General features: G+C 41.8%; 1 protein-coding gene and 1 long non-coding RNA gene across 4 annotated transcripts in view; one reads left to right on the top strand and one right to left on the bottom strand.

Moving 5' to 3' along the window:
• Positions 1–7,201: 7,201 nt before the first annotated feature.
• LOC132593836 (uncharacterized) lies at positions 7,202–26,045 on the top strand. Its single transcript, XR_011376892.1, has 6 exons — positions 7,202–13,787; positions 15,982–16,072; positions 16,740–16,791; positions 16,982–17,076; positions 18,899–18,983; positions 24,651–26,045. It is a non-coding gene; the product is annotated as an uncharacterized lncRNA (long non-coding RNA).
• The window catches only part of MPHOSPH8 (M-phase phosphoprotein 8), a 49,730-nt gene continuing 44,313 nt past the window's right edge, over positions 20,631–26,047 (bottom strand). For all 3 annotated transcript variants that reach the window (XM_030882764.3, XM_060287859.2, XM_030882763.3), the window contains 3 exons: positions 23,788–23,915; positions 22,609–22,692; positions 20,631–21,935 (listed from right to left, as the gene is read on the bottom strand). In XM_030882764.3, coding sequence (XP_030738624.1) covers positions 21,894–21,935; positions 22,609–22,692; positions 23,788–23,915 — 254 coding nt within the window. In that variant the 3' untranslated portion in view covers positions 20,631–21,893. The remainder of the gene's footprint in view (positions 21,936–22,608; positions 22,693–23,787; positions 23,916–26,047) is intronic.

Below are 26,047 nucleotides of genomic sequence, written 5' to 3'. Positions count from 1 at the left end.
ATGGCTCACGGGCCTAGCTGCTCCGCGGCATGTGGGATCCTCCCGGACCGGGGCACGAACCCGTGTCCCCTGCATCGGCAGGTGGACTCTCAACCACTGCGCCACCAGGGAAGCCCCTGAATCTGTTTATTTTTATCTTTTAAAATGAATAACTTGAGGTTGAACTTTAGGGTTTGCTAAGTATATGCTCACCATGAGGTGTCGGTGAGATTGCTTTCCTGTGGGGTGATTAGCTGGTGTTTTGTATGGGAGTGGCCGACAGGGCAGAGCTCCCAGTTCTCAAGAAGTAGTTGTACACATTGTCTGCATTTTACTCCCTGCATTTTGTAGCTTTTCTTTTATTTTCTATGATACTCTCTTCATAAAATATTTAATATTACAAGTCCTGAAGAAGCTTTATTGTCATACAGGATTTCTCCTAAAACTTTGTGTGAAATTTTCTTCTTCATTTATTTACTTAATTTAATCCAGGATGTCAGCTCTGAGAAAGTAGGGACCTTATCCATCATTTAGTGATTTATCCTCATTTCCTAGCAAGTCCTTATTAAATGCTTGTTTAGTGAATGAGTGAATGACACCAGCTGTAGGACAGACTCTGTATTTACTAACTGGAATACAAAAATGAACAAAACATGGCACCTGCCCTCTTGGGATTTGGAGTTTATGGATATATGTAGAGCTGTAATCAAACCTTTAGACCAGGTGGTAGTAATGAAGCAACTGGGAAATGCTCTGAAAACCCAGAAGCGAATATCCACTCACGCTGGGAAGATTTCACTAAGATGATCACTTTTGAGCGAGTCTTGAAGGTGAGTAAGTACTTGCCCATTGTAGGTTTTTAGGCGGGAGCGGGAGGGAGGGCTGTGGGTGGTGAGGACGAGGCTGGGGCGTCAGTGAGCAGGTAAGAGCCGGGAAGTGAAGGTGGCTCCAAGCTGTGGAGTCTGGACTTCACCGAGAAGGTGAGGGAGTGGGAGTCGCGACAGTTCTGAGCGCAGGAGTGGCTGGGTCGCAAATAGAGAGCCGGTAGACCACACAGACCACCGGTACACTCCCCAGCCCCCGCCCCCAGCTGCACACGCTGCTGGGAAGGACCTTTGGTATCTGTGAGGGTTGTTCAGATTCCAGACAGAACCATGTCACATGTAGAGCATGTTTAACAGACCACAGTCACCCTTGTGTCCCTGGGTTCTGTATCCACGGGTTCAACTAGCAGTCCATTGAAAATTTGGAGGGGAGGAGGGGAATTCCAGAAAGTTCCGAAAAGCAGCCCTGAATTTGCCACAGGCAGCTGTTTATATAATATTTCCATTGCGTTTGGTACCGTAAGTGATCCGAAGACACCTAATGCATAGGAGGGTGCGCACAGTTTATATTCAGATCCTGTGCCGTTTTATAGAAGAGACTTGGACATCCTTGGGTTTTGGTATCTGAGGGGGTCCTGGAACCAGTGCCCTGCAAATACTGAGGGCGACTGTAGTGATTTGGTGGGAGAGGGAGATGCAGGGTAGCCTTGTAGCGTCTGGTTTGGGTGCTGGGCTGGTGGTGATGCCCTTCGCTGAGACACGGAAGGTAAGTGTTCAGGACTGGGGGTGGGTGTAGCTGCTCTAAGGAGAGGGAACGTATGTCCGCTGGGTTTTGTAATATTTTGGTTTTGAGTTACTACAGTGGTTTGTCGGGGTTTTAAAAACTGTATAAAGCTTCTGTACCTGGTAAACAGTGACCTCTCAAGGCCCTGTCATCTATCACTGAAGGTGACTACAAGACCCTCTTATCTGGTCCTGCTTTTACTGTCGCTCTTGGACTTATTCTGCACGTAGTATCTTGTGCTTCCTTCTGAAAAGTCCCTCTGCTGTTTCAAATGCAATACTTCCCGTCTGAATTAAATCCCAGCTGGTCTCATAGGCCACAGGGCTTTACTGGATGTGCTCTCTGTGTTTCCAACCCCACTGACCTGCTGTCTGTTGCTCAATGAGCACTGAGTTGTCTCCTCTGTCTCCCAAGGTCCCTTAAGGAAGAGCATTTCCAATCCCACAGAGCTGGATGCCACCCCTCCTCGTTCCTGTCGCTTTCTCAGTGTATGGCAGTCGTCTGTGTTCTGCGTGCATTTTATTCATCTTTTATCAGTGTTCCCAGCATCTCAGCACAGTTGCCACTTGCATGTCTTGAGCTGGTCTGAGGAAAAATCCAGGAGGAAAATAGGGAGTAATGGCATAAATTTGAGTTTTCAGTACCAGCTAATGTGTGTGGACAAGAATCCCAGATTGCTTATTCATTCAGTAGACGGTTATTGAGCAATTTTTGTCTCAGCCTGTGCATAAATAATGAAGAAAGTGGAATTGGTCCCTGCATACTGTGTGCTTGAAGTCAAGTGGGTGGTGAGAGAAACCAGGGGGAGAAATGCAAGTTCTTAGACAGCTGTCATCATAGTGGAGACTCAGAGCAAGAAGAGCCAGCAGAGAATGTGAGGGAGGCCCAGTGTTTAGTAGAATTTGGGAGCGTATGTATGTACCCTTACATGTGTCTCCACAGAAATATGTCTGAGAAGAAAGTATGAGGAGAAAGAAGGAGAGCAAAAGTAAAGGGAGTGATTTGGGTTGGGAAGAGGGGAGGGGAGGTGGGGTTGGTGGTATGAAGGACAAGCGTCTCACAACTGGAACAGTGCTCGAGGGGCTCTTACATCTTTCAACTTAAGAGCTCTCAGGGCATGTTTTGTGTATTGGCTGAGCTGCACACTGGAGGACCGGACCCCCAGGCATTGGGGAGAAATGGAAGCAGTTTATAAAGTGTTCTCTCCAGGAGAGTCAGGTTTTTTCTGATTGAGTGTGAACCGAAGGCAAAAAAGCATGTAATACATAGTTTGAAGAAACTTTTCTCTTTTTCGGTCTTTTGTGTTGTTAATTTCTATTCAAGTGTGTGTAATTTTTCCGTACTCTGAGGGGTCCTTAAGGCTCCCGGCTCCCTTCCACCCCATCCTGTTTTTACTTGTTTGCTTCCATTATTGTGGTCTTTTGCTTAACATTTATTACTGTTCAGTTGGGTGGATTGGAAGGATTTTAAAAATTACTTATGAAATAGGCATTGTTTGCTTTTCTGGGTTGCCTTTAAAATGTTTCTAGAACATAGGTTAACCCTTTTCTTAATTATATCATAGATAGTACTTAGTTCCTGCATTTTGGTTTTTGCCTTTTGTTTGCTAAACATAGTATATTCTTGTAAGTCTCCTCACTAGGTATTTTACAGTGAATACAAATTAACGTGTGCAAGTTAGGAAGCGTGGGGTTTCCATCGTCTGGGGACCTGCAAGAAGCAGTTTTCTGTTTTGAGATTTTTTTCTCTCCTTGACCTCATAGCTGCTGAAAAGTTGGGAGATAAATGTATAATGCAATATTTGGAAAGGTCTGAAAAGTTTTTCTAGTTTACATTATGGTGCCATTTTGGTTAATAATCAGCATGTTACAGTTGTATATATATTGTCTGACTTCTATCGGAGTCAAATAAGTGTAACCAGGCCGAGTTAGACAGACTTTTTTTTTTTTCTTCTTTTGCGGTACGCGGGCCTCTCACTGTTGTGGCCTCTCCCGTTGCAGAGCGCAGGCTCCGGACGTGCAGGCTCAGCGGCCATGGCTCACGGGCCCAGCCGCTCCGTGGCATGTGGGATCTTCCCGGACCCGGGCACGAACCCACGTCCCCTGCATCGGCAGGTGGACTCTCAACCACTGCGCCACCAGGGAAGCCCTAGACAGACTTCTAATTAATTTTTTCTATAAGCTAATATGTAGTATTTGAAATACAAATATATTTTAATACATTTATTTGAACCATGGTTAAATTTCCTATATACTTTATAGTGTAGAAAGAATTGGTTTTTAAGACCAATTAATTAGGTGTTTGAACGATTTAAGTTTTCCATAAATTTTTCCCCAGCATCCTTTATCTTTACCATTTCCTCAGTTTCCATTATTCTTCATCACCGTCTTTATGTGGCTCCCTCCTCACCCTAGACTCCCCTCTGGAGGCCTCCCTTTTCTGCTTCCACCTGAGCTGTCCCTGGTAGAACAGTGGTGGCGACACTGACACCGGGCCCCTTCAGCTCCAGTGCTTTTCTGGATCGTATGTGTTCTCGGTGAGGTTACCATTGAATGAACACTGGAGGATTCGTTGTGACAGTTAACTACAATATTTTTCCTGTTTGTCGCTAAACAGTTCTTTTCCTTTGGACGGCCTGTGAGCACACATACACTCAGGCAGCATGGGTGCTAGTGCTACAGTGAGTGTTGCTTTTTTAAAAGGAATTTTATCACATCATTAAAAATAACATAGGTATTAAAATGCTAATTTAATGTACACATTTTGTTGCTGTCCTATGATAACTTAATACTGTATTTTTCAATAAAATAAAATGATTTTTTAAAAATGTATAGGGCCCACGAATGAATTGTAAAGGAATATATTATTGTTATATTTGGAAAGAGCCTAGGTTAGTATACGCTGAAAGTCGCTGGTGATTCTGAATCACTGATTCTGAAGAAGGTCTATCAGCTACATTCAGAAAGTATTTGCTTCTTTTAAGACCAAGGCAGCCAGTGTGGGGTAGACACGAGGTGCTTCTGTTCTTGAGCACCTTGGACTCTCTCGGTTAGAATCCAGCACAGTAACTAAAGGACAGTGCAGGAAAGGGGGGTGAACACCAGCAGGGTAGCACCTTTTAATAATCAACTTGAGACTTGTGTTACATCTGCATGAACAGATAGAAGAAAGGAAAAATTCAAGAAAGCACGTGTGAATATAGAATAAGTCTTGGAATCTTGTTATCAGAAAAGAATGTCTTTTGTTGTGATGGGCTTATTGGAGTAGGTTACCTAGTATCCCATTACCCGTTTTAAAACATCACCTGCTATGTGCACAGTTCAGTGGCAGAGCTGGGTATACTTGGAGACTTGATGTATTACACACGGAACCTGTTGTCCAAAATTGTTACAGGGAGTTTGGAGAAGAGAAATGGAAATAAGATAAACTAATTGGGAAGGATTTGCAAAGGATGAATGAGAGGGAACGTTGTTGCTTAGGGTAGGAGGGTTAGAGGACCCTTCGGAACACAAGGGGAGAATTACTGAATGAGCGTGTCCAAGGGTTTGGGGAGGTAGAGATGTCCGAGTGGCATCTCCAGGATGAGTTACGTCTTGTTTTAGGAGCAGGCGGTATCAGAGAGGGCCCACGATGAACAAAGGCTGGGGGCTAGTAAAGGTGTATGAAGCAACAAGTTAGCGAAGATGAGACTGGAAAACTAGTCAGCTCTTACTCCATGATAAAGGACCACTAGTAGATTTTTGGCAAGAGAGTGAGGGTCCTGAGATTTGCATTTCGTAAAGGTTAACCAGATTAATCGTGGAAGGATGGCTTTGTACTCAGACTGCAGGCAGGACAACCAGTTGAGATCTGGAAAAGGATTGGAGAAGAAGAGTAGGAATCAAGATGTATCGGTGAATTATAAAAGTCAGAATATGGGTGGTTAATTGAATGTTGGGGAGGTTACATGGAAGAAAGCAGGCAAGAATGACTGGTTTTGAACCCCAAGGCAGGTAATTTTGGTGCTACCAACCTGTAAGAACAGAGCAGCAAGGTCAGGATTGAGGTCTTCAGGTCCTTTGACGTCTAGAAAGGGTGCTGCGTATGTAAAATCATTCTGCTTAGGAAATGGTCTTGGCTCAAGAATCTGATTGTCATCAACAAAGTAAGCACCAGTTGATGAATGAAAGTATGAAACAAATAGTTCACCAGTACAAAAATTATAGAGGATGGGGGCTGGTACACCCTTTACACATCTGTAGATGGCTGTTTAGGTCAACCTTGGAACTTTTGGTGGACTGAGTCTCATATTGGAAGCCTTTAAGGCTTTATAGAATACTGCCAATGCATTCATTAATTACAGACAAAAGCATTTTATAGAAATGGGCATTTAATACAAATTACTCATTTTATTCATACTTGGTTAATGGCCAGCATGAAGCAATGTGGAAACCAGGGGTGGATTAACCCCTATTTTTCTTATTCCTCAAGTTTAAAAGTTAACCTAAATAGGCCCTGTTCTGTAGCCTCATTCAAGCCCTTCTTGGAGATCTAGAAATAATCCTTTGCACACCATTGTATTTTAGAAAGCATTAACATCTAATAAAAATCATCTAGCCTTCAAATACTATTGATGGCATAAACTAATTCAATATATTTTTGAATTTTTTGAATAATATGCATCTGGTACACAAACGTGGAAATGAAAGATGGTACCCAGTGAAAATTTCTTCGTGCTGTCTACGCGTCACCCAGCTTCTCTCTCCAGGGTCAGCTGTGGTTACTAATTTCTTATGTATCTTTCCGGAAGTTTCTGTGCATTCCCAGGCATATTTGTGTACATCCTTAATACATATGTAAGCACACTGTATACACTTTACCATTTGCCTCACAATATTCTGTTTTGGATATTGTTCTAATTCAGTGAGTATAAGAGAGATCCCTCTCTCTTCTTATACTTACTGGTAGGTCATTGTTAGGTATGTTTACCAGATCTTTTGGGGACAGTGTTTCACTGATACTTCGTTTTTCCCCGTTATATGCTTTATAGCATGTTGTTGGATACATGAGATAGAGCATGTGTGTGAATATGTCTATAGCGTAAAATTTCTACTAGTTGAATCACTTGGTCATTGGGTATGTGTGTTTTTAATGTTTTTTATTTTTAAAATTTATTTATTTTTGGCTGCGTTGGGTCTTCGTTGCTGTGCGCAGGCTTTCTCTAGTTGCAGCGAGCGGGGGCTGCTCTTCGTTGTGTGTGGGCTTCTCATCGCGGTGGCTCCTCTTGTTGCTGAGCACGGGCTCTAGGCGCGTGGGCTCAGTAGTTGTGGCATGTGGCCTCAGTAGTTGTGGCTCGTGGGCTCTAGAGTGCAGGTTCAGTAGTTGTGGCACACGGGCCCAGTTGCTACGCAGCATGTGGGATCTTCCCGGACCAGGGCTCGAACCCGTGTCCCCTGCATTGGCAGGCGGATTCTTATCCACTGCGCCACCAGGGAAGTCCCTTTAATGTTTTTTAGATGCTGTGCTGCCTGTCCTTACTGTGGACAGTGAGACCTTAACGTTATTCCCGCTGGTCCCCAGCCAAGGGCATAAAGTCAGTAAAGGTCAGATGTGGATAAGAACTGATGGCATCATTGCAGGTAGTAGTAAAAGTTTAGGAAGAGAAATTACACGAGTGAACTGGGGAGAGCCTTGAAGAAGTCTAAAGTTGGCTAATGAGAATTGCAAGAATTCTTGTGTTTTAAATATTAGGTTACATAAGTAGATGCCTGTTTCATTAAATAAACTGTGTTAATGTCCTGGGGAGAGTTCTCTGTATGTTAGAGTTTTAGATGACGTGGTGAATATTAACAGTTTCCCTTACTAGAGGTACCGCGTGAGTTTAATAATGGCTCAGTATGTTCTTTGTGATAGAGGAGGGTGTTTGACTCAAATTCAGAAATCTTCATTTTAAAAAAATTCTACAGTTCTTCAGCGATGGGAATGAATATTGTTAACATTGGTGTGCCTGACTTGAAGTTCCTTTCTTAAATATCAAGAATAGGAAGAATCGAAAAGTCTTTCTTTTAGAAGAATCCTTCCCCTCCCCTTTGCTGTTCATATTAAAATTTCACTTTGAATTTTAAATCTTATATTACTTGGAAATACTGGAGGGGGAGATACTTCATTTACACACCTAAAAGGTGGAGTCTCTAAGCTGTATTTTAAGTTAGCTTTACCTAGAATTAATAAAATATTAAAAAACACTTGTGTTCATTCCCAAAGAATTATGGTTTGTTATTCAGTGAATTATTATATAAATTTGAACACTTCATAGCAAAATGAAATGATTTTTTTAATTAAAAAGTTTCTGTCTCTTAAGATAGTAGTAATTATGTGTACTTTGTACACCCAAGGACTGAATGAGTACAGTTTGCTATTTGAAAAATTGGAATCGCCTTAGTCACAGGTCACTTTTTCCAGTATCCATTGTCATTGTGAAGTGTTCTCTCTCCAAGGTGTGACCAGAGAGGAAAGGTGGTTTTGTTTCCTCATGTGTCGTGGGTGTTAGAGCAGGCGAGCAGTGTTCTCCAGCACGTGGTGTGGCTGGGCCAGGGCCGTAGACACAGCTGGGAGTGCACATCACTGGGCTGGGGAGACATATTTGTCCATTTTAGCTCGGACGGTCGGGGAGGCCTCCCCGGGCAGGAGGTGGCTTCTGAGCTGATGTGAGTGACAGGAGGAGGAGACTTGGAAAGTTGGACTTGAAGGCGAGCCCAGTTCAAGCTGTTGGCGTACCATTTAGCAAGGAAGGGATTGTGGCTGGGAATGGAGTGAACCAGCCCAAAGATGTTCTCAGCCCTCTTTTTTTTCCCATTTTTGTCTGATTGAGACCGCCAAGCCTCCCATTCAGTGAAACTTCAGCACCACAAATAGCTGTTTATATACTGTATTTGTGCTTTACACAAAAAAAAAAGAGTTAAGATTTTTGCCATCTAACTCATTTGCTCCCTCTTGGGGCCGTTCTGGCCCATTGAGAACACAAGACTAGAGCAGCATGTGCCAAGGCCACAAGGCTCACGTGATGAAAGGAGAAGCTGTAGGAAAGGCTTGGGCTGGGCAGTGATGCGACCCCGGGGACTTGACTGAAGGAGACCCCAGGGGGCAGGCAGACCTTTCAGACCAGTCCAGAGGGGTGGACGGTAGCTGGGCTTGGTCCACCAAGGCTATTAATGACCGGGATACGGAAGAGGAGGGAGAGTAGATGGGCACCGCATTGATGGTCATAAATAAAAGGTGTCTGTTTAATGCTCAGGGCAGCTCGGGGCAGGTGCCCCCTGAGACACACAGGGAGGTTACCTATGGGCCCCACTGAACTGTAGCCAGGAAACGGAAGGAGAAACTTGAGTCTGATTTTCAACCTAGATACCATTTAAGTTTCCTATTTTTCAGTCATTTGGATATAGCTAGATGATCACACGCACACAAATTTACAGTGGTCAAAACTCGAGTTATTTCATCTCGCTCCCTCCCTCCCTCCCTCCCTCCCTCCTTCCTTCCTTCCTTCCTTCCTTCCTTCCTTCCTTCCTTTCTATATTTGGCTGCGTTGGGTCTTTGTTGCTGCGCGCAGGCTCTTCTGTATTTTGTGCCTTTGATTCCAGACTGATTTCTGGGGAGTCTGTTGAAACGCCTGCCTACTCTTTTTTGCTTTACTGCAGTAGGAGTGCTCATGCATTAGTAACGTGAACAGTTTCAGTTGAATTCCATTTTTTTCTGTTAGAATTCAGTGATTCTGAACCACCGTATTGAGGGATGCTGCTGTGAATTCCCTAAGGCGTGGGGGCTCTCATTGCACGTGCTCGCTGCATTTTGTTGAATCTGTGAACAGGCAGCTTTTCCAGGCTCACACTGGAGTTAAGTCAAAGTGAGATTTTTTAATATCACACAGTTTTTTGTCAAAGCTGAGTGTTCTCGTAAGCTTTCGTGGTGACTGAAAGCGGGAAGTAGCATATATGGTCTAAAAAAGGGAGTCGAGGGGGCTCTGAGGCACCCACACCACTTGGGAGGTCCTGTCTGTCTTTGAGGAGGGGGCTCGGGGTCCCCGGCCGAGCAGTGGGACAGGGGGCAGCCTCTGAGCTTTGCTGAGGCGGGTGTGTTGCATGTTTAAATGATGTACAGTCACAAAAAGTTAAGTGAGATTTATGACTGTATTTTATGGGGGTTTTGTGCCTGGTTTGCACAGTCTTAGTAATTTCTCAAACTCTGGTAATCAGTAACCAGGACATTCTGTGCATTTTAAATACATGACAAGATTTTGTTTTAAACTCTCCCTTCCGTTTTTAGACTTTTCAGTCCCTTTTTTTAGATGAAATGTTGGCATCTTGTGTTCAGAACAAAGCATTAAAATGTTTAACCACCTCAGTGTATTTTCATGTAAATACCATTCAGGACACACTAACTCAGAAGCGGTTCCTAGCAAGGAGGGCTTGGTAGAAGGTGCCCAGGGCAAAAGAGCACCTGGCCTCCCCACTGACATAGCGCAGCAGCTGTTTTCCACCCTGTATTTAAGTACATCTGAATAGATGATCAGCTCACAACAATTCACATTAAACTTGTTTGGTGTTTGAGTAGTTTCTCCCCAGTACAACATTGTGATGTTATTTACTGCATATGAACGCATAATGGATTCTGCCAGTAATGTTTTTCCTAGTTTGTTGATTTACATGGTATCTTCAAAGTAAGTAACAGTAGATGCTGTTTTTAAGTGGTTTTAAGTATATGTTGGAAAAAAAACTTATTATCAAAAATCTGATAATTATCACGTTATCATTTGGTAGTTCATTCTAGTTCCTTTTCATTATATATGAACATGGTTAATTCGTGAAATAACTACTGTGGGATTCTTCGATGTGGCAATAATTTACTTGGAATATTGAACTTTTACAGAAAACCGTGGACGCTGAACATGTAAGTTCATAATGATCATGTCATCTTGAACTAAAAATGCAGTTTTTGTTGATGTAGTTGAACTTGTTTTTAAAACTTAACCTCATTATGCGACCACAGAGGCAGGTTTTCTTTGAGAAAACCTTTTGGGTTTTGGGCACTTGAGAAATCTTAGGTGATCGCAAGATGTTAACGCTGCTGGGTTTTCTCCTTTTGAACAGTTTTACTTTCTGTTTGTTTGTTTGTTTAACTAGAAATGCCTTCGTAGGAATTTGGGGACAAAATTCAGTTTGAAAATTTTCAGTGGTATCTTTCACTTCCAAGGCCTTTTTTCTCTCATCACAGTTGCCTTGCAGATATGGCAAATAGATACAGGTCCGGGCCTTTGAAACTGAGTTAATGTTAACTTTTCTTAGAGGCACTAATTATGTTTCATAAAATTATCAATTTGTACTTTATTAGATTTTATATGAGTCTTTGCTGAACTTTATGTTGATAACTACAGTAAATGTTATGTATGACCTTTGAGGAAAAAGATGGCATGTAGTATCAGTAAATTATTCTCCTGAAAATTTTAGTTGCCCTCAATAAAGCTGAATTTATTTTATTTTATTTTTTTTGGCTGCACCGTGCAGCATGTGGGATCTTATTTCCCTGACCAGGGATTGAACCCGTGCCCCCATGCAGTGGAAGCACAGAGTCTTAACCATTGGACCAACAGTGAAATCCCAAAGCTGAAGAAACTTTAAAAATAAATGTGCCTTGTGCCTAAAACAGAAAAAGTTTCACTCTTTGATTTGTTTCTTCAGTATTTTCCAGATTTCAGTGTTACGTAATATTTATCAGTGATAGATGATTCTTACCTCTTTACTTGAACATGACCTTATCTTACATACTTATTTCTTTTTTTAAAAAAATTAATTTATTTTTGGCTGCCTTGGGTCTTCATTGCTGTGCAGGCTTTCTCTAGTTGCGGCGAGCGGTGGCTACTCTTTGTTGTGGTGCGCGGGCTTCTCATTGCGGTGGCTTCTCTTGTTGCCGAGCACGGGCTCTAGGCTCGCGGGCTTCAGTAGTTGTGGCGCATGGGCTTAGTTGCACTGCGGCACGTGGGATCTTCCTGGACCAGGGCTCGAACCTGTGTCCCCTGCATTGGCAGGCAGATTCTTAACCACTGCTCCACCAGGGAAACCCTATGTACTTATTTCTTAATTTTGAGTTGCTACGTGAACTTTAAAATAAATTCTTTTCTGATTCTTTAATTTAAAATACTTAAAATTTTGTTTTTTAAAAATTTGGACTTGCCTGTTATGCAAAATTTGTGAGTTTTGTTTGGCAAAACAAACTGACAGCCTCAGTTTTCATAAACTTTGGAACTTGTGTGCTCTTTTCCAGTCCATCCATTCTGTGTCAGAGGCAACAATTTGTCTGTTTTGATCATATGTTAGTTTTCATTTCTGAACTTCATACTAATGGAATCTTACAAGGTATACACTTTTGCCTCTGGCCTTTTTCACTGGACATAGTGTTTTTGAGATTCACATATGTTGTTGCATGTGTCTTATTACGACTGAGTGAATATGCCACACTCTGTTGAGTCTCCTGTTGATATATTCTTGGAGCAGTTTCCAGTTTGGGGTTATTAAGAATAAATCTGCTATGAACATTCTTCTACAAATCACACTTCTCATTTTTCATGGGGAAAATATCTAGGAGTGGAGTTGCTGAGTGTAGGGTATGTGTTTGTTTCTTAGAAACAGCCAAGCAGTTTTCCATAGTCAGCGCGGCCTCGTACCCCTCGAGCAGAGATGGATCCTTGCCAGCGTCAGTGTTGTCAGTCATGTCAGTCTTCGCCATTATTGTGTGTGGAGGCATATCACTGTGGTTTAATTTACATTTCTCTGTACCTTCTGATGTCGAACACCTTTTCATATACTTTTGGCCATTCAGAGACCTTTTCTTGTGAAGTACATTTGCCCTTCTCTTACTCACCATGCTCTTAATTGCTGTTTATAACTAGGTTGTGTGGTTTCATTACCGGCTGATGTAAGACTCACCGATCTATGTATAACCTATGATATTTTTTTAAAAAGATTAGGTAGCTTTATTAGAATTCTGAAAAGCCAGATGATATTGGGAATCCAAAATTGAATGTTCATATTATGGATTTTTGTATAATACCAGCTGAAAGACGGAAGTTATTTATTACATAATTGAACTTGTGATATCTGGCAACTTGTGATAACTTGGGTGGAAAATCCATGGATTTGATAGAAAATCAAAGCCTTAGTTTGTTATTTTTATTGCAGATTTTCAACCCAAAAGAGTCATGTGAAAATTAAACATGTTGAGAAAATTTGTCAGCCTTCTAATTAATTAAGTCGATTGGAAGTATTTATTTATTTATTTATTTATGGCTTGGGCCTTTGTTGCTGTGCGCGGCTTTCTCAAGTTGGGGCGAGCCGGGGCTACTCTTTGTTGTGGTGCGCAGGCTTCTCATTGCGGTGGCTTCTCTTGTTGTGGAGCATGGGCTCTAGGCACGCGGGCTTCAGTAGCTGTGGCTCGTGGGCTCCAGAGCTCAGGCTCAGTAGTTGTGGCGCACATGGGCTTAGTTGCTCCGTGGCACGTGGGATCTTCCTGGACCAGGGCTTGAACCTGTGCCTCCTGCATTGGCAGGCGGATTCTTAACCACTGCGCCACCAGGGAAGCTCCGATATTTTCTTATTTGTTCATCAGTTTAAGTTGTATTACATTGTATTACATCAAAAAGCAGGAAGAACTTGTAGTTGTATTAGCACGGGTTTTACAGGTTTACAGCTTTCATGGGTATTTTTTCAAGTTTCCTTGGGAAATGATGACTTGAATTTTTGATGTATTGTTCTCTTAGTCACAAACTATCTCTCTATATTCTTTGTTGCTTAAAGAGAATGTTAGGTAACAGAAAAGTAAACTTATTCCAGTGCAAAGTATACCGCATATTTTGGCTGTTGTGAATTGCCTGTAGTAATAGCATTTGGTTTATTTATTACTTTAGCAGCCGCTATTGTGGTCTGTGTCTTTGCCATCAAGGCAGAGGGTCACATTCAGTTGTGAACACTGTTGTGTGTTGAAAGATCTCGGATGGTGACATTGATCATGTGGACGTCCCCTCCCCCATACCTACAAATTTCAGAACTTGTTTCTCAGAAGGAGGCCCTGCTGCAGAACAAGCTAATAAAGAATGTGGTTCCTTTATGGTTCGATATCACGGGAGTCTGCTCCAGAGGAGATCATTACCTTTTAGGCTGATTTCTGGCAAGGTATTTTTCAATTTGAGTCATTATTAAAATCCTGTTTCTTGGGTTTTTACAATTCATGTGTTGTAATTGGAAGAGCTTTTGTAGAGTATTCCTCAGCCTCCATACTTGTTGAATTATGTAGTATTTATCTTTCATAGTTATTTCTTAGAGTGTACTTCTGTTATTTATATATAATTTATATTACATGATACAGACTATGTAGTTTGTTAATGATTGACTTGTGTACTCAGTGGAAAATGAGATATTAGGTACATTGGTACATAGTTGACCATTAAGAATGTGCCTTCTGTAGTTTTAATGTTTTATTCTTTCAGAAAAGTCATCAGAAAAGTGCCTGTGGTATTGGCCGTTCACGTTTCTGACTATATGAAAAAAGTCTTAGGGTGTGGTTGGAGGAGCCTTTTCTTTTTTCATTTTTACCAGCTAGTTCAGATGTGTTGGCATGAGAGGGTAAAGTCAAACATGAACTCAGTTCTTACTCAGTTTTATCCTAAAATTAATTTAAAGCCGACTACTTTTGCCACATAGATTTGTTACAGTTATGGCTTAAGAGTTCAGCTGAAGTCCTTTTCTTAAGGAAACCCCTGGCAGTCCATTGGCTAGGACTTGGCACTTTCACTGTCGGGCCTGGGTTCGATCCCTGATCGGGGAACTAAGGTCCTGCAAGCTGTGTGGCACAGCCAAAAAAAAAAAAAAAGAAAACCTTTTCTTTAAATGCAGTTGTTGGTTGATTTTCATATTTGGGTGTTCTTGAGGATCAGAAAATAGGAAAGTGCATCAACTTTCTAGGCCTTCCCAGGTTCTTAACTCCATATTACGAGCATCACTGAATGGGTGTGTTATCAGCACATCCGTAACTGTCTTATTAGAGTTGGTTACAACCCAGTGCACAATAAACCTGGCCACTTAGTTATAGTACCACCTCTTTAAACAGAACTCTAGTGGTTGTTTTTTACTATTAAAGGATTAAGATAAGCTACCCTTTTAAAGACTCTTGGCAACTAGAAGTTCCTCAGTTCTGGAGATTACCTTTCTAGATTTCAGCGTAGTTAGTGCTTTGTAAAACTTTCAGGTTCACATTTTTGAAAAGTTGAGAAGACCATTAAAATTTTTAGTAGACCTGGTGTCATTGTGTCTTTAAGAATTAAGTAATCCAGTTGTCCAGTTTGATTTATGGTTCCATTTATTCTTCTTGTCCATCCTTAACTTTACCAAAGGCAAAGTATATATAAGTGATACAGTTATAAAACCAGTGTAAGAATGCTAGTTGCAGATGGAAATAATATGCGAGATAATTTTTGTTGATTTATGGCATGCTTTGCTTGAAAAAATATTTAAGGTTTTTAAAGTGGGACCATGGATCCTATTGGATCATTGTGGCGTATTAGTGGAATCTATGAGTCTGATTAATTCACATGCAGAATTTTGTGTACATAATTTTTGCACGTACTTTTTGGCGGGGGTGGGTCATACTTCATCCAATTCTCAGGTGAATTTGAGACCCAAATGAGTTTTGAAAACTGCCAATTTAGGATAATTATTTCCAGTATCTTTGGGTCATGTACCCTCACTTTAAAAATATTGAGCCCAAAGCTGGGTATTTATTTCTCAGTTGTAATTGTGTATTACTGCGCTGATATTTCAGGTATGTTACAAAACACATTTCATAGGCATGAGGTAACAATAAACATAAACCTGGACCTCAGCAGAAAATCTGGAGTGCCTGCTGTCTGGGTAGGTAAGCAGGTCATCTTCTAATGGAGCACAGCAGACACGTTTGTGTGCCCTGCCTTGTACAAGCAGAGTAAAATTTTGTACATAGGATAGGAATCAGGATCCCATGTAGGATTTTGGATTATAAGGGTCTTGGGCTGTGGTGTGCTGAGGGACCAGCAGTCCAGACGAGAGGACCTATGGAAAATAAGAGGGAGACTTTCAGCGTCGTGGATTTAACAGTGTTTACTCTGATGCTGAAACAAAATTTAGCTGAATTTTAAGTCAGTTGATGTTCTTAGAGGAAATGAAAGGAAAATCCTTACTGAATGGACATAATCAGATGAGGTAAAGACTAAACGGCATCTTAAGGGAACTTGATTCCTGTCACGGACTGTAGGAAGTGAGTTATCGCTTGTTTTTTAATTGATCGTTGAAACTTGTTTTTAAGAGGCTAAGTCTGATTTTATTGTAATCCTAGGAGAAAAGAAAACATGGATGAAGCTACCTGAAATTTGGTTTCCGGGGTGAACCGAAGTCGAGAGACAGGAAACGCTGGAGTCTCCCTTCAGGTCAGCACCTGTTGTAGCAGCTCCCTCTGTCCTTCTTCCTGGTCCCCGTGTCAGAGTCAGTGGGATAACACTGCATAGCTCATGGCACAGTTAAAACCTCTGCTTCTCTGCCTGTCTTCTTATGCGGCTCCCAGCGTCACTGCCCTTTTCTTTGAGGAAGATTGGAGGGTATTTTTAGCTCCAAATTGCCCTTGTCTTTCCCCACTGGTAGTAATGTGTATATTGATTTGTCTTCTGGCAAAACTGGACTGGGAATAGAAATGATGTGTTAACACAGGTCTTATGTACGAGGGGAAAAAAAATCCCTCTTGTTTTTCAGTGATTCCAAGCCTAAAATTTTAGTCTTGTGGTCCTTTGGAAAGTGTGTGATCTTAAAATGGTTTAATATCATAAATTCAGATTCAAGCTAGGGACACTAGCTCCATTTCTCCCTTGCTGCTTCCCACCTTTTTAGAGGGTAACAGTTTTCCTATTATTTTATTTTTTTTTCCATTATTTCTTAAAGACATAAAATTCTTTAGAATCGTTTACGCTATGTGATCTGTATGACAGAACTGTGACGATGGTATGTTGTCACCCTAATAGATGCAAGAAGTAGTATTTTGAGTATATTTCTTCCCTACCCCCCACCCCCTTACCTGGTGATTCTAATCTATTCTTGTTGCAGCTGTGGTCCTGGGAGCCAGGAGCATCAGCCTTTCCTGAGAGCTGCTCGCAAGGTGAGAATCTCGGTACACGCGGGCTCATCGAATCAGACTGCCCAGTTTAACGTGGTTCCAGGGGATGTGCGTCCACACTGAGTGAGAAGCACTGATAGGTACCATACCTTTGGGAAACGTCATCTTTTCAAAGTATCTGACGACTCATGGGCACAAAAATGTGACAGCTGTTTCTCACGCTATTATCCAGCTCTAGAAAATTAACGTTGGGTCGTGGTTCTCAAAGCTGGTCCCTGGATCCGCATCACTGTCACCTGGAAACTTGTTGAAAATGCAGATTCCCAGGTACATACTTGCTCTACTGAACAATAAAATCTTCAGGGGTGGGTGTTTGTGTGTGTGGGGGGGTGGGATCCAACAGTTTATTTATTAAATTTTGGCCGTGCTGCACAGCTTATGGGATCTCAGTTCCCCGAGCAGGGCTTGAACCCAGGCCACGGCAGTGAAGGCGCTGAGTCCTCACCACTGGGCCGCCAAGGAACTCCGCCCCCTCCACCCCCTCCACCCCCCTTTTACTTTATCATGCTTTGTTTTCAAAATCTCTCCAGGTAATTCTGGTTTTTATGGATGAAATTATAATTGCCCTTTGAAATAGGTTTACAGAGAATCACTTTATATTCTTTGGACATTTTGTTGGTATTAAATTTTCCAAGTGTTTTGTTAAGTAGGTTCCTTACTTAAATAAAATTTGAAGAAATAATCTCAAAATATACAAATAAGGAAAAAAACCCCTAATGTACATAGGTGAATTGTGCTGTGATAGTGAAGCTGTGGTTTCATGTGGCCATCTTTTGGTTAACAGTATTCCGGGGTTTTTTTTGTTGTTTTGTTTTGGTTTTTTTTAGTTAAATAAGTGCTTTTCATTCCAGGTCTCATTTTCTGGTCAGTGAAAAGAAACTGTTCATTCCAGGAAGAGATTAACTTTATGAAAGTTAAATAAAATGCCAAATATATATTTAATTCTAGTAGAAGGAAGTAACTTGACAGTTTTCCCTTTTAGAAATCTTATTTAAAATGTTGGTTCTCATACTTTGAAGGTGCAGGAGAATCTCTTGGATCATAACACAGACTGCTGGGCCCCCAGTCTGTGGTTTAAAAGCCCAGGAATTTTCATTTCTTAACAATGTGGTGCTGCTCTGGGTTGAGGCACAATGAAATACTAGTTGTAGAAGGTTTTATAGGCCGAATATACAAATTCAGGTCTTGAATATTTTTTAGGTTTCCTGATCAGTAATTCTAGCCCAGTAAATTATTTTCTTTATAACTGAAACCTCTTTGTTCTTCCTTTACAAAAATATGCAATATTACTTCCTGTTTTCTAACAATTAGTTTTTTCTTTTCAGGTCATTTTGTGGGAGAAAAAAATTTTTTTTTAATTATTTTTGGCTGCGTCGGGTCTTCATTGCTGCATGCGGGCTTTCTCTAGTTGCGGCGAGCGGGGGCTTCTCTTCGTTGCCGTGTGCGGGCTTCTCATTGCGGTGGCTTCTCGTTGCAGAGCACAGGCTCTAGACGCGTGGGCTTCAGTAGTTGTGGTGCACAGGCTCCGTAGTTGTGGCTCGCGGGCTCTAGAGCGCAGGCTCAGTAGTTGTGGCGCACAGGCTTATTTGCTCCGCGGCATGTGGGATCTTCCCGGACCAGGGCTCGAATCCGTGTCCCCTGCATTGGCAGGTGGATTCTTAACCTCTGCGCCACCAGAGAGGTCCGGGATAAATGATTTTAATGACACAGGAGAAACGAGCCAGAAGAATCTTATTTTTTAATTTATTATTTTATATAACAGTCTATGGATACATGAGCAGTTATGACACTTTGATCCAGGTTGTTTTCCTAAGTTATATACCGTCCCCCTGGCACACTTGCTGGCTAATGCTGGCAAATGTTATGGTCACAGAGCAACCAACCCTCCCCCCCCCCCCCCAGTAAATGGAAACCACTGGAGGGTTTTCTTTTAGGGACATGAGTCAAGGCACAGACTGGGCGGTGGAGCAGCGGAGCTGATCGGGTTAGACTCCACTTGGGGCTGGCTCTCTGGGAGCTCAGATGACTGTTTCCCAATTTTGTTTTAATTTGGTCCTGACTGAATTGTGAACCTCATTCCATTTTCCAGCCCAGTAGCAAGGCTCTTCTGTACCAGGAGGGAGCAGTCAGGCCTGGAAATCCCAGATTTTGTTGGAAAGGAACACCGTCTGCAGGTGAGCAGAGGATGGAGGGAAGTGGTATGGATTCCATCCGTTTTCTTCTGATCCTACTCAGTAAAGCTTTAGGATGTCAAAATAACTTTAGGGGTTTGTACCGTATTATGCTATGAAACATATTAACTGCATGAAATATTAAATTTTTCTAAATTCTTACATATATGTTCTTGTACATATAAATTTATATACATTTTTTTTTGGCTGCGCAGCAGGTAGGATCTTAGTTCCCCAACCAGGGATCAAACCCACACTGCCCGCAGTGCAAGCGCAGAGTCTCAACCACTGGACCACCAGGGAAGTCCCCAATTTTTCTAAATTCTTATTTCATTTTATAAATCACCTTGCGGTACTCTCCTTGTATCTGTGTCCTACTGTTGCCTGGTCTTTGCTGATCATCCTCCTTGCACTTTTATGTTTTTCCCCGTTTTTATGCAAAGACACTGGAGTTTCATGGTTAATGCTTTTTAAAGGTCTTGCTGTCAACGTTCTGGATGCTAAAACCTTGCCAACAGTAGTAAATTACTACTAATGAACTAGTAAATTCTCATAAGGTAACTGAAAGCTCTCAGCGTAACCCTGCAAAGTAGAATTCTAAAAGCAGCACCTGAGCTTCAAACTGCAACCTCCTAACATTCCACTGAATACATTCTACAAATTTAAGAATTTAAGATGGGAATGACTTGAGAAGATAGTGTATGAAGTTGAGTAACTTGTATTCCTGGACTAAATCCAAACTCCTCATCCAACTGTAGTCCAACATTTATTGGCGGGTATTAGGTACTAGGCACTGCTCTTTGGTACTGGGTATTGTAGGCAAAAGGATGTGTAAGGTGCTTTCTACTGCAGCATACTAATTAGTGGTGACCAGATCTGGGTGGTATGGTTAGTAAGTTAAATTAATTGGATAACCCGACTTCGCATCATGTCCTTACCTCAGTATACACCGGAAAGTAGTGATAGCTGAGGCGTGATGATATTTCAGTGAGTCTGGATCAAAAGAGCCATGCATCCCGCTTGAAGTTACGGCCCCGCCCATGGTCTAGAGGGTGACGCTCCACTTACGCATTCTGTACTGTGTGCCCGGTATAACTACACGAGCCACAAGGAGATGGCTTTGCTTTCCACAGGTAGTACTAGCATATCTGCAAACCTTTGATAAGGTGCTGCTGGAGAATTGCTTTTTCAGGGCAGTCATTGTTCACACTTATTTTAAATATCAAAGTAGCAGCATTAACTGAAGTATCTGATGCGATTGGCTGCCTTATCAAGTGGAGAAGTCCAAGACCTCATCATCCTGGTCAGAATTTCCCCACCCCAGGGCTATAGAGAAGCAAGGTCAGATGAAAAGACCTGTCATAAACTGCACAGCTCTACAAGGTTTTATTCCTATGCTCCTGTAAAGGTGTTACCTAGGCATGCTTTTTAGGTGATGGGAATGTTTTTTAAAAACGCATTTCTCTTCCATGTATTGGACAGGGTGCACCACCGCTGAAATAGATCTCGTGGCTGTGAGGCTAGATGCAGCAGGAGTACAGCATTCAGTATCGTTGAAAAGTCTAATCCCAGCCATTGTTCAGCTAAACTATACATTTCGTATCCACCTTGTTTTGAAGTCCTGAGACTTCGGAAAGAAACTAGCAAGACCAGCATTGTGGTATTTTATTGAGGAAAGTAGGAAAAGGCAGTTGTGCTCTGAAATATCTCTACAGTGTGTGTGGGTTAGCTCTTAGTAGCCACAGACTCAACAAATAACCGGGGAAGAAGAAAACTTTTCCAGCAAGTTCCAAAGAGCAAACCTTGAACTTGCTGCACGCCAGGAACTCTTCCCATAGAATTTACCTAGCATTTACCTTGTATTAGGTATTGTACGTCAACCCAGACATGAGTTAGAGCATATGGGGTGATACTCAAGGGGTTAAATGCAAATATGACACAAGGACTCGAGCACCCTCCGATCTTGGTATCTGAGGGGGTCCTGGAACCAGCTCCCCATGGATGATGAGAGATGACGTATGTGACATTCTGAATTTTTTTCATTAAAATGGTAACTCACGCAATTATAAAACTAATCTGGAAATTAACAGTTTTATACATTTCCATAACCCAGACAGCTTGATTCATTAGTCTGCCAAATAGTTCTTGAAAGAATATAAGCATTAGACCTGTGGGCAATCACTCTTCTCAGGAGGCAGAGTGTGGCAAAGCCTGGCTGGCCTTCCCAGTGTTCAAAATAAGTAACAAGAAGATCTGGCTGTTCAAAATGACTTGATGGATTCCAAAACAAAGATAAAGTCCACGTGTAATATCCCCTTTTATGCTCATAATGTCTGGTTTCTGGGGGGTTTTTTTTTTTTTTTGCTATATCTCAGATTGATTTACTATCTTTTCAAACAATAAAGGGTAACCTGCAGATATATAAAGTTGTCACCTACTCGGGATCTGTGTCAATAGCACGTTGGAAAGATCAGACCTCCTCCCTCAAACCCGCCTACCACCTTAGATTAGTCCTACTTCAAGGGATGCAAACTCACACATTAACTTAGTCCTAACATTTCCACTGGATTTTTTTTTTTTTTAACACAAAAATTCATTAGGGCTAGTAAAAAATTTCAAGTTAAAAAAAAGTTTTAATTTTCTTAAATAATCCTCATATGAACCATTCCACACTGTGGAAAAACATACAGTCTGGACACAATATCTAGATTTCAGAGCACTGGCACAAATACTTACATCTGTGTTTTATATGTTAGATGCACCATGCCCCATCTCTCAGACTGACAGGCCTTAAATGCAAGAGGCTTACAGAAGAAACTTTTAATTTGGAAGTGTGAGCTGTGCCAGAATTCCATACTGCTTTGAAGAGTGTTTAGAAATAGGTCTGAGAATAACTCTCTCCCAATTCTTTGGTCATTGCAGCTGTACTCTGTACGCACCTATTAGCAACTTAACCTGTTGAAAGAAAAAAAAGCATATATTTCAAGAGTTGCCCTTTGTTAGAAGAGGGGAAAAATAGCACACACGGGCAAGACTTGTTTCCCCTCTTTGGCAATACTGTCAAATTGGTTATCAGTGTGGGTTGTTAGACTACCATTATTTTAATTAAAAAGTCCAATTGAGGGATTTCCCTGGTGGTGCAGTGGTTAAGAATCCACCTGCCAATGCAGGGGACATGGGTTCGAGCCCTGGGCCGGGAAGATCCCACATGCCGCGGAGCAACTAAGCCCGTGTGCCACAACTGCTGAGCCCACGTGCCACAACTACTGAAGCCTGCGCGCCAACTCTCGCCATAACTATAGAAAGCCTGCGCGCAGCAACGAAGACCCAACACAGCCAAAAATAAATAAATTTTAAAAAGTCCAATTGGGTTTTTAGGTTACTACGTTAATTGTACTGTCACACAGATTGTTCCGGTCCAGCTAGTGATCATACATCTGGCAATTAAATATCAAAAGCACAGAACATCACCAGACTGCTGCACACCATGGATATCAAAGAGGGTTGAAATCATTTCAGACCCAGGCAGGCACACCAGGAACAGCATGACATTCCTGAAAACCTTCTCTAATAATGTGACCTGAAGGAACGACCTGAGCAGTGAGAGCAGATGCAAGGAGATTCTTACCTTAGCAGACGGCGCTTCCGTCAACCTTATAAAGAGTTTATTGAGGCCTGCGGCAGGGCTGAACGAGTAAACAAAATGGCTGTCCTGGGGAAGAGACCAAAAGATAGATCAGCATTTCTGCAGACAGACTTCTCCATCTAGACACAGCCAGACTCCAGAAACCTTTAAGACTAGTGATGTAGAAGAAAATCCAAGTTTGTCTGAATTTCTTTATAAGACAACATGCTGTGATTTCTTTACTTTTCCCTTGCATTAAAGAGATAACATTTATCTGGAAAAACAATATATAGATAAAAAATCTTCAGCATTAGAATGTATCCAGCCATATACAGCATGCATGTTAAAAATCTTCATAACCAATTAAATTCATCCTAAGGAGAGAATTTTATATGTGGCAAAGGAAACATACACAACGATTCTTCAAGGGCATTTTTAATGCTAAAGAATTTACATAGCCACTATTAGTTTAGTTATTATATATTTATATTTTAAAACGTTCACAGTGGGGCTTCCCTGGTGGCGCAGTGGTTAAATCCGCCTGCCGATGCAGGGGACATGGCTTCGAGCCCTGGTCCGGGAAGATCCCACATGCTGCGAAGCAGCTAAGCCCGTATGCCACGACTACTGAAGCCCACATGCCTAGAGCCCGTGCTCTGCCAACAAGAGAAGCCACTGCACCGCAACGAAAAGGAGTTCCCGCTCGCCACAACTAGAGAAAAGCCCACACACAGCAACGAAGACCCAACGCAGCCAAAAATAAAATTTATAAGACAAAAAGTTCACAATGAATAAAAATCAAAATTATACTGCGATTACCTGAAATTAAACTAGGCATAGATACAACCAGTGTTATTCAGTGTTTACATTTCGGTTTTTGAACCGTGCGCAGGCATGCTTTTCTTTTTGAATTCCCTAAATTTCCTTTAAGTGAACATTTGTAATTATAATGACATTAAAAGGCATAATATTTAGATAGGATGTTTCTTGTACCTAAGAATTTATCTTCAAAATGTTAGTTCCAAGACTTGGTAAACATAATTTAAAGCACAGATACCAATTAAAACAATTTATGATTATGGATTATTGCCATTTCCAGCAACTACAATTAACAGAAGAATTTATTGTCATCTGTGCTTTTGATTAGAAGACTGTACTCAGTAATGAACTATAGAAACTTACCAGGAAAACAGGGAGTTGAAATTTATCATTTAAAATGACAGCTTGTACACTACAGGGTCCACAGAGGCGAGCAATGACCTCTTTACCCAGAAAGTTTGCGTGGAAAATAAACAGCAGGATGCCGGAGCCTGAATTGGGGAGATACAAATAGAGATTTTAATTCCCCCCCCAACAGGGCCACCTTGCAGAGCCTGAGGGAGGAGGCCCATGCGGGTAGGAAGCGGCCCGTACCGCACCCTCGATTGTAAGATTTGAGCAGTCTTCCAGGTGCAAAACCTGCTGGTGTCTATCTAGTGCTCTTCAGACCACAGAACCCTTTTTACTTTTAGTTTGAGTAGCTACTGACAGCTCATCGGCAGGCTTTTTAAATATGCTTTTTCTACACTGAAGTTATTTTTTTTAAGTGGTATTTAAAAGTTCCAGCTGAATGTATAAATGTCAATGGAAGCGAAACCTGCAGACTGTGGTTTCTGAGTGTGGGTTTGAGGAATTTTCCACTGTCTTCCACATACTATTTTGCCTTTTCTGAATTTTCTTATAATGTGAAAAAAATCTTATTTTTTGAAAAAAAAAAGTTTGGGTAAGATCTGAAGCTTTTGAACATGCAAAATATTCTGCAAGATTCATTCTCTGAACAAAAACTTTACTTTTGATAATGTAAAACAGATACATGAGTTGTTTTTTAATATGATGTTAAAAACTTGCGAATGAGGAGACTTCATAAAAAGACCCCTAAGAACGACTGGCTTTAAAATTTGTCCTGGTTCCAGGAAAAAAGGGCACACCAGGTCCCTGGCTCTTTTATCTCCTTTCAGGCTATGTGAGGTTTGACATAGGGTTTTGCTCTCCGTTTTATGACGCAGCTTCCCTGCTTAGAGCACCGAGGATGAGAGGAGAAGAAAAGGTCCGCGGAGGGTAGAGGCTTGTTTTCCCCTCAGCTCCACTGTGAAAACGCAGCTGTGTTCCCGTGACTGTAGAGCAGAACAGGCAGTGGAACCTCGTCAGACAGCCTGTGGGGATGGCCGTCCGCAGTGAAATCCTATTAGAGAACACTTGGACGAAGGTCATGTTTCTATTCCTGCCGACCACGGTGAGTGGTATCCAGCAGAGGAATGGTCGTCCTTCGTCAGCTCTACTCGGACTGAGAAATACTTGATCCATACGGAGAATATGACTCAACGGACCCTAATCAAGTGCCTGGTGCTTGTTTCATGGTATCAGTATAATTGTTTCTCTTCATTTCTTAAGAGCCACACACCCCTCAACAGACCAAGGTCAGTGTTTGTCAAACTTGAGTGCTTTCAGGTCACCCAAGATCTCACCAAGGTGCTGGCTGAGAGTCCTGGTCTGGGTGAGGCTCTGAGAGGAGACCACACTCTGAGTCTCGAGGGTCAGGAAAATCTACCAGGATCTCACATCTGAGGACGACAGGGCATCTTTGGAAAAAACCGCTAGTGGATGCATACATTGTGCACGTGCAAAAACAGCCATACGTAACCCAGGACTGTCCAGCTGAACCGAAGCACTGGTGTGGAGGTAGGTGACCGGCCAGTTCACGGACTCAGCTCACCAGCTCATGCCTGGCAGTGCAGACGGTCCACTTGGACTGTCAAGACCACAGTTCGCTATCACTGAGATGTTGTGAATGGCTGGCTTTGATTGGTAGAGCTGTATTTTCTTCAACTAAATTTCCATTAACAAATAGGTATTTTTCAAACAGGTGGGTTGTTTTTTTTTAAAATAAAACAAGCCAGAACCCCGTTTCCTACCTTTCCTCCACTCTGTATACGGAGCACCCGTGTCCTGGAGGAGGGGCCATGGCCATGGTCTCTACCTACCAAGTAGCTGTTAAGCAGAAACTAGGAAGCAGAACTGAAGTTCTATCTCTTGCTACTAAACTGTACTATGGGACAAGACGTTTTCATTTTTCTTTGTCTTTTTAAAAGGGCAAGACTATTAGTGATAATAAAATTCAGGGAAAATATTGATTTTGGGCTTATCATCTTGAAAGCTAAATTTTAATGAAAGTCAATTTTAATAAAAACTAGTATAATTATTAAGAGTCAACTTGCATACTTCTAAAACAAGTGCTAACACGCTGCTGTGTGGACCCCTTGGGGTCGCCTGGGATGGTGAGTATCAGCTGCGTTTCTTTTTTTCTGCCAGAGCAGCAGTGCTGTTAACTATTGTACATAATTATTACACATAATGGAATTTGTTAAGGTTTTATTAAAAGAATAAAGAGTTCTGCCTGAAAATC

The sequence above is a fragment of the Globicephala melas genome, chromosome 18, assembly GCF_963455315.2.
Source record: "Globicephala melas chromosome 18, mGloMel1.2, whole genome shotgun sequence".
NCBI lineage: Eukaryota > Metazoa > Chordata > Mammalia > Artiodactyla > Delphinidae > Globicephala > Globicephala melas.
Note: the sequence above shows the minus strand (reverse complement) of the source record. Positions and strands in the feature narration are given on the sequence as shown.